The sequence below is a fragment of the Panulirus ornatus genome, chromosome 52, assembly GCF_036320965.1.
Source record: "Panulirus ornatus isolate Po-2019 chromosome 52, ASM3632096v1, whole genome shotgun sequence".
Lineage (NCBI taxonomy): Eukaryota > Metazoa > Arthropoda > Malacostraca > Decapoda > Palinuridae > Panulirus > Panulirus ornatus.
Genome location: NC_092275.1, coordinates 12,552,738 through 12,568,666, shown reverse-complemented (window position 1 = coordinate 12,568,666; position 15,929 = coordinate 12,552,738). Strand labels below are relative to the sequence as shown.

General features: G+C 39.8%; 1 protein-coding gene across 5 annotated transcripts in view; it reads left to right on the top strand.

Annotated features, from left to right (window-relative positions):
• Positions 1–15,929, top strand: part of LOC139765069 (RAD52 motif-containing protein 1-like) — a 42,141-nt gene that overhangs the window by 13,017 nt on the left and 13,195 nt on the right. For all 5 annotated transcript variants that reach the window (XM_071692191.1, XM_071692189.1, XM_071692190.1 and 2 more), the window contains 3 exons: positions 1,668–1,759; positions 7,463–7,682; positions 10,415–10,584. In XM_071692191.1, coding sequence (XP_071548292.1) covers positions 1,668–1,759; positions 7,463–7,682; positions 10,415–10,584 — 482 coding nt within the window. The remainder of the gene's footprint in view (positions 1–1,667; positions 1,760–7,462; positions 7,683–10,414; positions 10,585–15,929) is intronic.

Sequence of the window (15,929 nt, the reverse complement as noted above, 5' to 3'; positions counted from 1 at the left end):
AAGGTATTAAGAATATATGGTGTGGGAGGCAAGTTGTTAGAAGCAGTGAAAAGTTTTTATCGAGGATGTAAGGCATGTGTACGTGTAGGAAGAGAGGAAAGTGATTGGTTCTCAGTGAATGTAGGTTTGCGGCAGGGGTGTGTGATGTCTCCATGGTTGTTTAATTTGTTTATGGATGGGGTTGTTAGGGAGGTGAATGCAAGAGTTTTGGAAAGAGGGGCAAGTATGAAGTCTGTTGAGGATGAGAGAGCTTGGGAAGTGAGTCAGTTGTTGTTCGCTGATGATACAGCGCTGGTGGCTGATTCATGTAAGAAACTGCAGAAGCTGGTGACTGAGTTTGGTAAAGTGTGTGAAAGAAGAAAGTTAAGAGTAAATGTGAATAAGAGCAAGGTTATTAGGTACAGTAGGGTTGAGGGTCAAGTCAATTGGGAGGTAAGTTTGAATGGAGAAAAACTGGAGGAAGTAAAGTGTTTTAGATATCTGGGAGTGGATCCGGAAGCGGAAGTGGATCATAGGGTGGGGGAGGGTGCAAAAATCCTGGGAGCCTTGAAGAATGTGTGGAAGTCGAGAACATTATCTCGGAAAGCAAAAATGGGTATGTTTGAAGGAATAGTGGTTCCAACAATGTTGTATGGTTGCGAGGCGTGGGCTATGGATAGAGTTGTGCGCAGGAGGATGGATGTGCTGGAAATGAGATGTTTGAGGACAATGTGTGGTGTGAGGTGGTTTGATCGAGTAAGTAACGTAAGGGTAAGAGAGATGTGTGGAAATAAAAAGAGCATGGTTGAGAGAGCAGAAGAGGGTGTTTTGAAATGGTTTGGGCACATGGAGAGAATGAGTGAGGAAAGATTGACCAAGAGGATATATGTGTCGGAGGTGGAGGGAACGAGGAGAAGTGGGAGACCAAATTGGAGGTGGAAAGATGGAGTGAAAAAGATTTTGTGTGATTGGGGCCTGAACATGCAGGAGGGTGAAAGGAGGGCAAGGAATAGAGTGAATTGGATCGATGTGGTATACCGGGGTTGATGTGCTGTCAGTGGATTGAATCAGGGCATGTGAAGCATCTGGGGTAAACCATGGAAAGCTGTGTAGGTATGTATATTTGCGTGTGTGGACGTATGTATATACATGTGTATGGGGGTGGTTTGGGCCATTTCTTTCGTCTGTTTCCTTGCGCTACCTCGCTAACGCGGGAGACAGTGGCAAAAAAAAAAAAGAAAAAAAAAATATTTGAAAAATAGTGTAAGGAAGACTGAGAGCTAGCAAGTGTGGTGAGGATTTGAAGGAAATGAAGTGTAACCCATTAGAGTATGCTTCTAAAACATAAATACCACAGATATTGAAAACTTATGGAGATTACAGGGTATAATACAGTTACAAGGGTATGTAAAATGTGTAACTCCTTCCTCATCAACAAATGTATGTTATGATAAGATTAGAATACTTAGGTATCATTGATGTACAAAAGAAGTGGATTTGTAAAGAAGGATCAGAGGTAAACATATGAGTAAGATAAGCTAATCATTTATGTAAAAAAAAAAAGGATGAGTTTGCACAGATCTGCAGTTTCCTTAATGGTAGTAAGGATTCTACATTGGCCATTCTGTTAGCAGTAACTTATTTGATAAATACATTCATATTATTGCTTATTTTTTCCAAACTTGCAGAAGGAATTGGAGGAGAAATTTTCCCAGTTTGGACTTTTGCATCGGGTTGTTGCTCATAGGAGCAGATACTGCCATGCAACTCAAGAGGAAAGGTAAGCTTTAAAAGAAATTTCTCATTGAGTTTCATTGTGATTATGGAAAGAATAAATCATTAACAAGCTATACATTTTCTTTTGATATACTTATCAATTCTAACACCCCACTCAAGGTGTTTAGACTTATGTTTTCAACATTTTTGAGCATAGTCCTTGCTTTATGTGAGATCATTACATGTGTTTTCACTTTTATGCAAGGAACCTACTTTTTCCAGTCCCTCTTTTTATGAAGGCAAAATTTGCTGCTATATGGGTGTGTGCAGTAGAAAGTATGCCAAAACTTCATTGAGGGTTAACAGGTAGAGTGCCCCATGTGGGACAGTCTTGTAGTTGCCACCTTGTCTTTGGATATGTGCTTCTTGTGTGATTTGCTGTTACCTGCTAATGTGTTTTTCCTGCCCCGGCTGCATTTTTATGTTTGTTAGTATGGCATCCATACATCCAGCAACATCTTCTACCCCAGAACCAGCAGTTAAATGGAAGAGAGCCTCTCTGATATTAGAAACAAAATCAGAAATCTTCCGAATCGTCTAAGCTGGTGAGGAAGCATCTCCCCATTCTCCTTGTTCCCTCCATTTCTGACAGTATATATCCTCTTTGTCAGTCTTTCCTCACTCATTCTCTCCATATGTCCAAACCATTTCAGCACATCCTCATCAGATTGGTCAACTACACTTTTTTTATTACCACACTTCTCTCTAACCCTTTTATTACTTTAACCACCTCTCACCACATGTTGTCTTCAAACATATCATTTCCAACAAATCCACTCTCCTCCATACAGCCTTACCTGTAGCCCATGCTTCACATCCATATGATATTGTTGGGACTATTTTACCTTATACATACCCATTTTTGCCCATCCTGATGATTATCTCTATTTCCACACATTATTCAGTGCTTCCACAACCTTTGGCCCCTCACATATCCTATAACTCATTTCCACTTGTAGTGTTCCATTCGCTGCCATGTTCACTCCCAGGTATCTAAAACTCTTCATTTCCTCCATTTTTTCTCAGTCAAACTCATACACCAACTAACCTATCCTTCAACCCTGCTAAACCTAATAACCTTGCTTTTATTCACATTTATCCTCAACTTCTTCCTTTCACACACTCTTTCAAACTGTCATTAACTTCTGCAGTTTTTCTCTTGAGACTGCCACCAGTGCTGTATCATCAGCAAACAACTACTGACTCACTTCCCAGGCTTTCTCATCCCCTATAGACTGTATACTCAGTTCTCTCTCCAAGACTTTTGCGTTTAGCATCCTCACCAACCCATTCATAAACAAATTAAACAACCACGGTGACATTACAAACCACTGCTGCAGACCAACCTACATTTGAAACCATTCACTCTCCTCTTTTTTTCTATTCATACACATGCCTTGCATCCTCGATTAAAGCTCCTAAGTGCTTTTGGCAGCCTTTCTCCTGCATTGTATATTCTTAAGAGCTTCCACAAGGCATCTCTGTGAAACCCATCGTGATATGCTTTCTCCAGATCCATAAATGCACGTACAAATCCATGTGTTTCTGCATGTATTTCTCAACACATCTAAAGCAAACTCCTTTTCCACATACCCTCTACCATTTCTGAAACCACAGTGCTCTTCCCCAATCTGAAGCTCTGTACTACCTTTACCTTCTCAATCACTTCCCTGCCATACAAGTTACCAGATACACTAAACAAATGTATGCCTCTGTAGTTTGAACAATCACCTTTATCCCACCTGCCTTTATAGTGACATTATACATGCATTCCACCAATCCTCAGGCACCACACCATGATCCATACTTACACTGAAATACCTAACAAGCCAATCAGCAGCACAGCACCCCTCTTTCTTAATAACATCAAATGCAGTACCATCCACTCCAGTCACCTTGCCACATTTTCTCTCACATGATGTATTTACCAGCTCTCTTTATTAAACCACTTTCCATGACTCTCTCAATTCACATACCACCCTGACCCAAATATGCTACATCTGCAATCCATCATCAAATACATTCAGCAGTAAATATGCACTTTATTACTACCTGTTACCACTTTTCCTTTTGCTGTCTTAACCAGTGCTCGATTAACCTCTTCCAAAACATGTTCTCCATTAGTTTACTGATGCTTGTTCACCCCAGCTCTCATGTGCCTTTTATTTTAAAACCCCTCGACCTTCCCCTTGACCTCCTGCCACTAATGGGTTTGAAGTATTGTTTAGGGGTCATAAAGGCTTGTAATGAAATGATTAATTGTTCCTGGCACTAACTGTGGTAATGTGGGAAACAGTAATAAGTATGAAAATTTTTTAAAACATTTTGTGATTAATTACTCTGTATTTATTGGGTATCTGTCTGCTTGTCGAGGCATTATGAAGTATTTTCCATGATTATTTCAAGTATAGATATGTTTCATTGTATTACAATTTTAAAACAAAATGTTTTTTGGGCTAAAAGATACCCAGAACAAATACCTGCAGTAGTTACTAAATGAATCATAGAAAAATCTGTTTTTTAAGTGTAAACATTTAATTACATGTAAGTAGGAGAGATGGTCAAAGGACATTATTAGATTATGTGTTAATTGATAGGCATGTAAAAGAAAGACTTTTGGATGTAAACATGCTGAGAGGGGCAGCTGGTGGGATGTATGATCACTTTCTTGTGGAGGCAAAAGTGAAGATTTATAAAGGTTTTTAAAAAAGAAGAGAAAATATTGAGGAGAAGAGACTGGTGAGAGTAAGTGAGCTTGCAAAGGAGACTTGTGTGAGGGAGTACTAGGAGAGATTGAGTGTAGAATGGCAAAAGGTGAGAGCAAATGTTGTGAGGGGAGTGGGTGAGGAATGGAATGTATTTAGGGAAGCAGAGATGGCATGTGCAAAAGATGCATGTGGTATGAGAAAGGTGGGAGGTGGGCAGATTAGAAAGGGTAGAGTGGTGGGATGAAGAAGTGAAGTCGTTAGTGAAAGAAAAAAGAGAGGCATTTAGATGATACTCACAAGGAAGGAGTGCAAATGACTGAGTGATGTATAAAAGAAAGTGACAGGAAGTCAAGAGAAAGGTGCAAGGGTTGAAAAAGGGGGCAAATGAGAGTTGGGGAGAGAGAGTATCATTGAACTTTAGGGAGAGTATATATATATATATATATATATATATATATATGGTGAGGTGCCTGAGGATTGGCGGAATGCGTGCATAGTGCCATTGTACAAAGGCAAAGGGGATAAGAGTGAGTGCTCAAATTACAGAGGTATAAGTTTGTTGAGTATTCCTGGTAAATTATATGGGAGGGTATTGATTGAGAGGGTGAAGGCATGTACAGAGCATCAGATTGGGGAAGAGCAGTGTGGTTTCAGAAGTGGTAGAGGATGTGTGGATCAGGTGTTTGCTTTGAAGAATGTATGTGAGAAATACTTAGAAAAGCAAATGGATTTGTATGTAGCATTTATGGATCTGGAGAAGGCATATGATAGAGTTGATAGAGATGCTCTGTGGAAGGTATTAAGAATATATGGTGTGGGAGGCAAGTTGTTAGAAGCAGTGAAAAGTTTTTATCGAGGATGTAAGGCATGTGTACGTGTAGGAAGAGAGGAAAGTGATTGGTTCTCAGTGAATGTAGGTTTGCGGCAGGGGTGTGTGATGTCTCCATGGTTGTTTAATTTGTTTATGGATGGGGTTGTTAGGGAGGTAAATGCAAGAGTCTGGAAAGAGGGGCAAGTATGAAGTCTGTTGGGGATGAGAGAGCTTGGGAAGTGAGTCAGTTGTTGTTCGCTGATGATACAGCGCTGGTGGCTGATTCATGTGAGAAACTGCAGAAGCTGGTGACTGAGTTTGGTAAAGTGTGTGGAAGAAGAAAGTTAAGAGTAAATGTGAATAAGAGCAAGGTTATTAGGTACAGTAGGGGTGAGGGTCAAGTCAATTGGGAGGTGAGTTTGAATGGAGAAAAACTGGAGGAAGTGAAGTGTTTTAGATATCTGGGAGTGGATCTGTCAGCGGATGGAACCATGGAAGCGGAAGTGGATCATAGGGTGGGGGAGGGGGCGAAAATTTTGGGAGCCTTGAAAAATGTGTGGAAGTCGAGAACATTATCTCGGAAAGCAAAAATGGGTATGTTTGAAGGAATAGTGGTTCCAACAATGTTGTATGGTTGCGAGGCGTGGGCTATGGATAGAGATGTGCGCAGGAGGATGGATGTGCTGGAAATGAGATGTTTGAGGACAATGTGTGGTGTGAGGTGGTTTGATCGAGTAAGTAAAGTAAGGGTAAGAGAGATGTGTGGAAATAAAAAGAGCGTGGTTGGGAGAGCAGAAGAGGGTGTTTTGAAGTGGTTTGGGCACATGGAGAGAATGAGTGAGGAAAGATTGACCAAGAGGATATATGTGTCGGAGGTGGAGGGAACGAGGAGAAGGGGGAGACCAAATTGGAGGTGGAAAGATGGAGTGAAAAGGATTTTGTGTGATCGGGGCCTGAACATGCAGGAGGGTGAAAGGAGGGCAAGGAATAGAGTGAATTGGAGCGATGTGGTATACAGGGGTTGACGTGCTGTCGGTGGATTGAATCAGGGCATGTGAAGCGTCTGGGGTAAACCATGGAAAGCTGTGTAGGTATGTATATTTGCGTGTGTGGACGTGTGTATGTACATGTGTATGGGGGGGGGTTGGGCCATTTCTTTCGTCTGTTTCCTTGCGCTACCTCGCAAACGCGGGAGACAGCGACAAAGTATAAAAAAAAAAAAAATATATATATATATATATATATATATATATATATATATATATACTGTTTCCTTGCGCTACCTCGCTAACGCGGGAGACAGCAATGAAGTATAATAAAGAAATTTAATTACATGCCTTAATGACCTCCAAGTAATATTTCAAACCCAGATTTGTATTCGGTTTGAAAAATAGTCTTTATACTGTACTGAGGTTTTCAAGGAAATCAATTGATTTCAGAAAAATTATAGGGAATTTTTAAGCCCCAAAATTTTTGTTTTCACATTATTATATAAAGAAATGCCTTTATACTTGATATGATTCCCCTAATAGTACTAATTCCCCTAGCTGACAGATACCCTTGTGGATGAAAAAAAAGATAGACTAGTAAGGAAAGAAGTTATGTTGGTTTTTTTTTTTCACTCAAGGAAGTGACATAGAAAGTGCTTATGATAAAATTGAGCTGCATCACGGGTTTACAAGACTCATATGCTAAAGTTTCTTAGGATCTAGAAGAAGTAAGTGCATTCAAGTTAGCTGAGCCATAAGTTTTCATTAAACACAAAAATAAGTATCAGAGATACTTATAAGAAGATGCTCAATATGGATGATCATGTATATGGTTCACCACAGTTATATTGTTTGAATATAATTCTATATATGACTGCAAATGCTGCAACTGATTTGCAGATAAGTGATCCCTAGGGATAGGGGAGAAAGAATACCAAGTATTCCCTGTGCATCGTAGGTGACTAAAAGGGGAAGGCACGGGGGGACAGGAAATCCTTCTCTCTCGTTTTTAATTTTCCAAAAGAAGGAACAGGGAAGGGGGCCAAGTGAGATTATTCCCCCAAAGGCTCAGTCCTCTGTCTTTAACACTACCTCACTAATGTGGGAAATGGTGAATAGTATGAAAAAGAAAAAAACTTAATTTCATTTGTTGTACACAAAGGCAGTGCATATGTAAAATTCCAGTATTTTTTTTTCAGTGAAAACATATGGTTTGCTTATGTGATATTTTACTCTACATGGGACTTTAATCAAGCACTTCAGCAAGATGGTAAGATGATAATTGGAGACAGCAAAGTTAGAATAAAAGAGAAGAGAAGCAACAGACCGTATAAGAAAATAATGCTTCCACTTTACAAGGCCCAAGAGTTGCTCACATATTATTTTGGATTCAATTGTTGGACATCTAAAGTTGTATATGTAAGTACAGTATTTGTATTCGTGTTTTTAACATGGAATATGATTACCATATTAGAAAAGTGACAGCTCAAGTCTTACTGTTTTGCATTCATTCCTTAACTTTTATTATCTTTGAAACATCTGGAGAGGATATGTGAAAAATTAATGACTCAACCTTCTTTTTAGCAAGAAACATTTAGGATATATGTGAATAGGCTTGTAGCTAGATAGACTACTTCTGATATTTGGCTAAGCTGTAGCAATGGCATTTGTTATTTTTCAGATATCAATGTTGACTTCTCAAAAATTGTCAATTGGATTGATATGATAGTTCTTTGGGGAAGTTTCATTAAAGTGGATTCATGTATTCCTGATCCATGTATTGGAAAATTTTGGTTAAAATCCTTGACACCCATCTGTGGAAATAGCAGTTACCATACACTTTTTATGTACCTTGGTAATGTCAGTAGGTAGAAAAATTATGGCTGACATCTGTAGTATGGAAATGAACAAAGACAGGAGTAAAACATAACTCTGATGTTGGCAGATATGTACTGATATCAGCAAAAATGAAAATGCACTTAAATAGTTTTTGGACTACTTGTTTCACAGTGCTGATTTTTTTTTTTTTTTTTGCCACTGTCTCCCGCGTTTGCGAGGTAGCGCAAGGAAACAGACGAAAGAAATGGCCCAGCCCACCCCCATACACATGCCTTGATTCAATCCACTGACAGCACGTCAACCCCGGTATACCACATCGCTCCAATTCACTCTATTCTTTGCCCTCCTTTCACCCTCCTGCACGTTCAGGCCCCGATCACACAAAATCTTTTTCACTCCATCTTTCCACCTCCAATTTGGTCTCCCTCTTCTCCTCGTTCCCTCCACCTCCGACACATATATCCTCTTGGTCAATCTTTCCTCATTCATTCTCTCCATGTGACCAAACCATTTCAAAACACCCTCTTCTGCTCTCTCAACCACGCTCTTTTTATTTCCACACATCTCTCTTACCCTTACGTTACTTACTCGATCAAACCACCTCACACCACACATTGTCCTCAAACATCTCATTTCCAGCACATCCATCCTCCTGCACACAACTCTATCCATAGTCCACGCCTCGCAACCATACAACATTGTTGGAACCACTATTCCTTCAAACATACCCATTTTTGCTTTCTGAGATAATGTTCTCGACTTCCACACATTCTTCAAGGCTCCCAGAATTTTCGCCCCCTCCCCCACCCTATGATCCACTTCCGCTTCCATGGTTCCATCCGCTGCCAGATCCACTCCCAGATATCTAAAACACTTAACTTCCTCCAGTTTTTCTCCATTCAAACTCACCTCCCAATTGAATTGACCCTCAACCCTACTGTACCTAATAACCTTGCTCTTATTCACATTTACTCTTAACTTTCTTCTTTCACACACTTTACCAAACTCAGTCACCAGCTTCTGCAGTTTCTCACATGAATCAGCCACCAGCGCTGTATCATCAGTGAACAACAACTGACTCACTTCCCAAGCTCTCTCATCCCCAACAGACTTCATACTTGCCCCTCTTTCCAAAACTCTTGCATTCACCTCCCTAACAACCCCGTCCATAAACAAATTAAACAACCATGGAGACATCACACACCCCTGCCACAAACCTACATTCACTGAGAACCAATCACTTTCCTCTCTTCCTACACGTACACATGCCTTACATCCTCGATAAAAACTTTTCACTGCTTCTAACAACTTGCCTCCCACACCATATATTCTTAATACCTTCCACAGAGCATCTCTATCAACTCTATCATATGCCTTCTCCAGATCCATAAATGCTACATACAAATCCATTTGCTGATTTATCAATGCTTATTCATATCAAGTAGATTATTTCATATATTTCATTTATGTCAGTTTTGAATTACTCTTCTTCAAAAGTTATTTGATATACAGGACTGTGGTCTAATGACTGTAATTGCTATTTGAAGAATCCTTTTGGTTTTACTTTGTTCATTATAATGTGGTCTTTTTGATGATGAAAGTAGAAAACTTGAAGTGATAAAGCTTTGCTAGACCACCTCTTAAGTCAAGTGGTACTTGCTGCTTGGGGATATGTTATTTCCAATACAGAGATATTAAGTTTGATCTGTAAGTCAAGGTTTAAGTGAGGGTTTACATTACATTCAGTTTTCCTGGCCTATAAACAGGAATAAATCTAATGAGGAAAAATGCATAGCAGGGTTGTAACTGGAAAACTGGTACTTGCCTCACCATTTGATAAGCTTATTTCTGTTTGATTCATCTTATTTTCTTTAAAGTTTGCAAAGCAAGGGAATTCAAGTTTTTGTGGAGATTTATTTCTCTTTGTCTGAGGAAGCTCTAAGATCATGTGCATCGGTTAACTTTCAATTCCATCTTTGATAGATTTGATGTTTTCTCTATCAGATACTAATGCAGCGGTTGGCTGATGATCAGACCTTGAACTCATTGATCAGTGTTTTGAGACCACAGTTTGACAGTTTTTTCATTTGTTTATGAGGGTTTTAATTAGCTGGCCCATTAAGAGCTATTTGGGAGTGTTAGTACTGTGCAAGGTTAGTTGGGTTCTATCTATCAGCTTTGACTGGACATAACAGCTAAGCCTGGGTATTTTGAGCTTCATGTGTCAGAGTATTTAAGTTAAGCTCCTCAAGCATTTTTTTTCTTTTTTAAAGATTAGAGATGAAGTTCACCCTAACTGTTTTGTTTTTTAGCTTGAGAGGGAAAGAGAAATTAATAAATCTGATACCCTGCGGTACATTTGCATGGTGCGGGTCAGGATGCCAAGAGAAGAACTTTGCAGTGAAGGAGTGGGGATAGGAGAGGCCTTATTTGATGTTGCCTCTCCAATATCAAAGGGATGTTCATTCACCTGTGCACAGAGGTATGTTGCTTCAGGTTTCTTCTGACTTTTCATTGTTTATCATTTGAATTTTGTTGAGAAAAAATTCTTTCATTTCATTTCAAGATTTTATTCTTAAGAGAGAAGGGTCCCCATCCACAATATGGTGAGGTGCCTGAATTACAGTATTACTTGATGAGTTTTCATTATTCTAAATGTAGAATGTAACAAAACTAAATGCAAAGGTAACCCTTGATAATTGCATTTTGAAGTTTTCATCCATATTTTACATAGTTTAATCAATCATATTTCAACAGTTTATCAGTTTCTATCCATGAAACCCATGACACCTCTTTACTATAGCTTTTACCATTAAGAACCTTCATCAAGAGATTGAGATGCTAAGTAGTAAAGTATTTCATTCTGTTCATACTGATGGGTGACTCATGATAAACACTCCCTTTATGACTCTTAAGGCACACTTCTGTGGATTTCTCTGCCTATATACCTATATGTTTCTTCACCTTGTCTTCCCAGCTGACCTATTTTTCTTTTAATCTGTTCCCATTTATATTACTCAGTTTATACTCTTTTTGTCATTGTCTGTGTATGTCTTTATTACTTCAGTACTGGCATTACCAGACTATGCCTGCACCTGATTATGGTGTGTGTGAAAAGTCACCTTCAGTCAGTTTGCATCACCACTGGACAAAGAGCAGTACAGTCTTGCTGAAGAACAATTTTCTCCAAAGGAGTCCATCCTTTCCCTGCTACTGATTATGGTGCAGTCTTGAAGCTGCTGGTGTCCAGTAAAAGGGTTACCAGAATTATATGGTAAAAAACTTCAATGTTTAGTGTTAATGAACTCCACCTTCAAATGATAACACTATATGCGAGAAGTCATCTTCATTTAGGCTGTATTTTCATCTCTAGGCAGAAAACAGTACTGTGTCATTAAGGACCTTTTCTTCCAAAAGGTGCTCATCTTCCTCTGCTGCAGAGTGTATTCTTGAAATTACAGAAGTCCCACGAAAGGGTTCTAGGGATTCAAGATAAGGTACAATGATATTTTCCTCTTTATATTTGTTTGCTGTTTCCTGCTTTAGTGAGGTAACACAAGGAACAGACTAACATTGGCCCCATTTGCTCACATCCATACTCTCATATAAATGCACCAGAACCAGAGCTCCTTACCTAGTCAAGCCCTATAGGCCATTCTGTAATTTTCCTTGATTGCTTCATTCCACATTTTATACCTGAGTTTTTCCTGCTTTAGCAAGGTAGCTTCAGGAAAATTTGAACAGCCTCATTTACCTACATTAATATTTAGATCCACAGCCAAGCCCCTCAAGCTTTTACCTTGGTCACTTCATGTTCCCTGGTTCAGCCCATTACCAGCATGTCACCCCCCTCTACCACATCAGTGTAGTTCATTTTACTATCTATCTTTATCTCTGTCACCCACTCCCTCCTGGAACTCCCAACAAGGGGATTGCTACTGCAAAAGAGTCTCCACTTGTCCCTTCCTTTACATGCCTCCCTTGCATACACCATTCCATGCATTCTTCCACATGTGCATTTGTCACCAACCTGAATGTTCAGGCCTTGATACCCCAAAGCTTTTTACACTGTGTCCTTTCATCATATGTTTGGTCTCCTCCTTCCCTTTGCTCACTTCACTTCTGACACATAGATCCTATAGGTTAGACTTTTGCTCCCCCTTTCCATATGTCTGAACCATTTCATCACACCCTAGCCAGCTCTTTCAATCAGACTGTACTTAGTGCCTTAACTCTTTTTCACTGTCATTTCTAATAAGATCAACTTGCCTCGCACATCATGTTCTCAAATATTTCATATCTGACATAAACACTCTCTTCCTATCATTTGAATTAAAAGCCCAAGACTCATCCATACAATGCTGTTGGAACTACAGTATGGACCTCTTTTATACACCACTAAATGCGCATACCCATGGCTGAAGCCTCCTTTTTAACATCCTGAATCATTTCAACGTACAAGTTTCCACCTTCTGCCATTTCCTCTCCAGGTACCTAAGCACTCATCTTCCTTCATGTCTATCCCATTCACATGTTCTCAGATCATCCTGTCCCTTCCCTCTACTGCACTTCTTTACCTTACTTTTATTCACAGGTATTCCTAACTATCTTTTTTCATGCTCTCTTAAGTCATTTTTCATTCTGTCTGTCAACAGCTTATATTGTAATGCTTTATTTTCTTCAAATTTCCTCATTTCTTACCTTATCCACTGTCCATGATAAACATCCAGCACTTACACTTTTCATCTCAAATTCTTAATTCATTAACTGAACAGCTCCAGAACTGCTTTTATGGGGCTCCTAGAGTTTCAAGGCTGCATCCCAATTAGTTGCAAGATGATGGATTCCTTTAGAGAAGTTCCTCATTCAGACCGTACTGCCTTTCAACTATTGATAGTGATGTGACCTAGCTAACAGTGACCTTTTACACCAATCATAACACCATGCAGGTAGAGTCCAGGAAAGTCTCAGCTACTTGCACACGCAATAGATATCCAGTAGTTTAGGGTGCATCATTTTTAATGACCAAGTTAACTACACTTAGTGGCTCATATGTTTTTACTCTCATCTCCCTCCTTTATGTTTTGTTAAATTACATGCCTTTTATCATTTCAGAACACATTAGGGTCTGTACAAGAATGGGAAGACAACCCATAACTGATTTACTTATACTTGTTGAAGTAGCTATTTATTCACCCCATAACTGATTTACTTATACTTGTTGAAGTAGCTATTTATTAAGATGTGGTGTGCAAAGTGAGAGGGTTAGGGAAAATGATTTGGTAAACAGAGAAGAGGTAGTAAAAGCTTTGCGGAAGATGAAAGCCGGCAAGGCAGCAGGTTTGGATGGTATTGCAGTGGAATTTATTAAAAAAGGGGGTGACTGTATTGTTGACTGGTTGGTAAGGTTATTTAATGTATGTATGACTCATGGTGAGGTGCCTGAGGATTGGCGGAATGCGTGCATAGTGCCATTGTACAAAGGCAAAGGGGATAAGAGTGAGTGCTCAAATTACAGAGGTATAAGTTTGTTGAGTATTCCTGGTAAATTATATGGGAGGGTATTGATCGAGAGGGTGAAGGCATGTACAGAGCATCAGATTGGGGAAGAGCAGTGCGGTTTCAGAAGTGGTAGAGGATGTGTGGATCAGGTGTTTGCTTTGAAGAATGTATGTGAGAAATACTTAGAAAAGCAAATGGATTTGTATGTAGCATTTATGGATCTGGAGAAGGCATATGATAGAGTTGATAGAGATGCTCTGTGGAAGGTATTAAGAATATATGGTGTGGGAGGCAAGTTGTTAGAAGCAGTGAAAAGTTTTTATCGAGGATGTAAGGCATGTGTACGTGTAGGAAGAGAGGAAAGTGATTGGTTCTCAGTGAATGTAGGTTTGCGGCAGGGGTGTGTGATGTCTCCATGGTTGTTTAATTTGTTTATGGATGGGGTTGTAAGGGAGGTAAATGCAAGAGTCCTGGAAAGAGGGGCAAGTATGAAGTCTGTTGGGGATGAGAGAGCTTGGGAAGTGAGTCAGTTGTTGTTCGCTGATGATACAGCGCTGGTGGCTGATTCATGTGAGAAACTGCAGAAGTTGGTGACTGAGTTTGGTAAAGTGTGTGGAAGAAGAAAGTTGAGAGTAAATGTGAATAAGAGCAAGGTTATTAGGTACAGTAGGGGTGAGGGTCAAGTCAATTGGGAGGTGAGTTTGAATGGAGAAAAACTGGAGGAAGTGAAGTGTTTTAGATATCTGGGAGTGGATCTGTCAGCGGATGGAACCATGGAAGCGGAAGTGGATCATAGGGTGGGGGAGGGGGGCGAAAATTTTGGGAGCCTTGAAAAATGTGTGGAAGTCGAGAACAGTATCTCGGAAAGCGAAAATGGGTATGTTTGAGGGAATAGTGGTTCCAACAATGTTGTATGGTTGCGAGGCGTGGGCTATGGATAGAGGTGTGCGCAGGAGGATGGATGTGCTGGAAATGAGATGTTTGAGGACAATGTGTGGTGTGAGGTGGTTTGATCGAGTAAGTAACGTAAGGGTAAGAGAGATGTGTGGAAATAAAAAGAGCGTGGTTGAGAGAGCAGAAGAGGGTGTTTTGAAATGGTTTGGGCACATGGAGAGAATGAGTGAGGAGAGATTGACCAAGAGGATATATGTGTCGGAGGTGGAGGGAACGAGGAGAAGAGGGAGACCAAATTGGAGGTGGAAAGATGGAGTGAAAAAGATTTTGTGTGATCGGGGCCTGAACATGCAGGAGGGTGAAAGGAGGGCAAGGAATAGAGTGAATTGGAGTCATGTGGTATACAGGGGTTGACGTGCTGTCAGTGGATTGAATCAAGGCATGTGAAGCGTCTGGGGTAAACCATGGAAAGCTGTGTAGGTATGTATATTTGCGTGTGTGGACGTGTGTATGTACATGTGTATGGGGGGGGGGGAGGTTGGGCCATTTCTTTCGTCTGTTTCCTTGCGCTACCTCGCAAACGCGGGAGACAGCGACAAAGTATAAAAAAAAAAAAAAAATTTATTAAGATCATTTTCAACAGACTGACAAAGTATTTTGCAGCTGACTCATGAAAACAGTAGTAACAGAAATGAGAACTTATTGAAAAGGAAGATGACTCATGAATACAAAACAGATAATTGTTAAGATGGTTTCTGCTTAACCATGGTAGTGGAGGGGTCGGTCATTTCCCATTCAGACTACAAGTCTTAAATAGTGATACATAAAGTTGCTGTGATGAATAGCAAAATACTTGGGGATTTTTAGATTGTGGCTTTTGTAAAGATTTCCTTACCAAGGAAAAGAATACTGATATGCCTATCCAATAGGAAATATGTTCATAACTTCATAAACATGCAAGCCCCTTAAGCCTGAATTACCTTTTTTTATTACCATTTTTCACATAAATGAATTTTTTCTCTAACCTAGTTCCATCAAACGCCTTGAATCTTATAGCCTCTGAGCTCACCAGTATGTATGTAAAGCTTTTGTAAGGCAAGATCTACTAATGTTACTCTCCCGTATGAGTCATACCTGTTCTACTTCTGTATGGACTTTAGGAAATCTTATGTCGTGGCCTTTATATTTCAAAAGCATTCGATAATTTCTTGCATAACTCACAGATTCGTAAACTTTCATATCTGGCTCTTCCCCCTTTTCTGTAGATTGATTTCCAGGTTTCTCTTGTTGATCCACTGCTATAATTAATGGAGAATCAACATCTGACTTCTCACCATCAGTGTGTATCAGGGTTTTGTTGTACCTCTTTCTTCATTCTTTTCTTTATCAGTGAACTTCTTTTAAGTACTAATCACACTCAAGTCTTACACT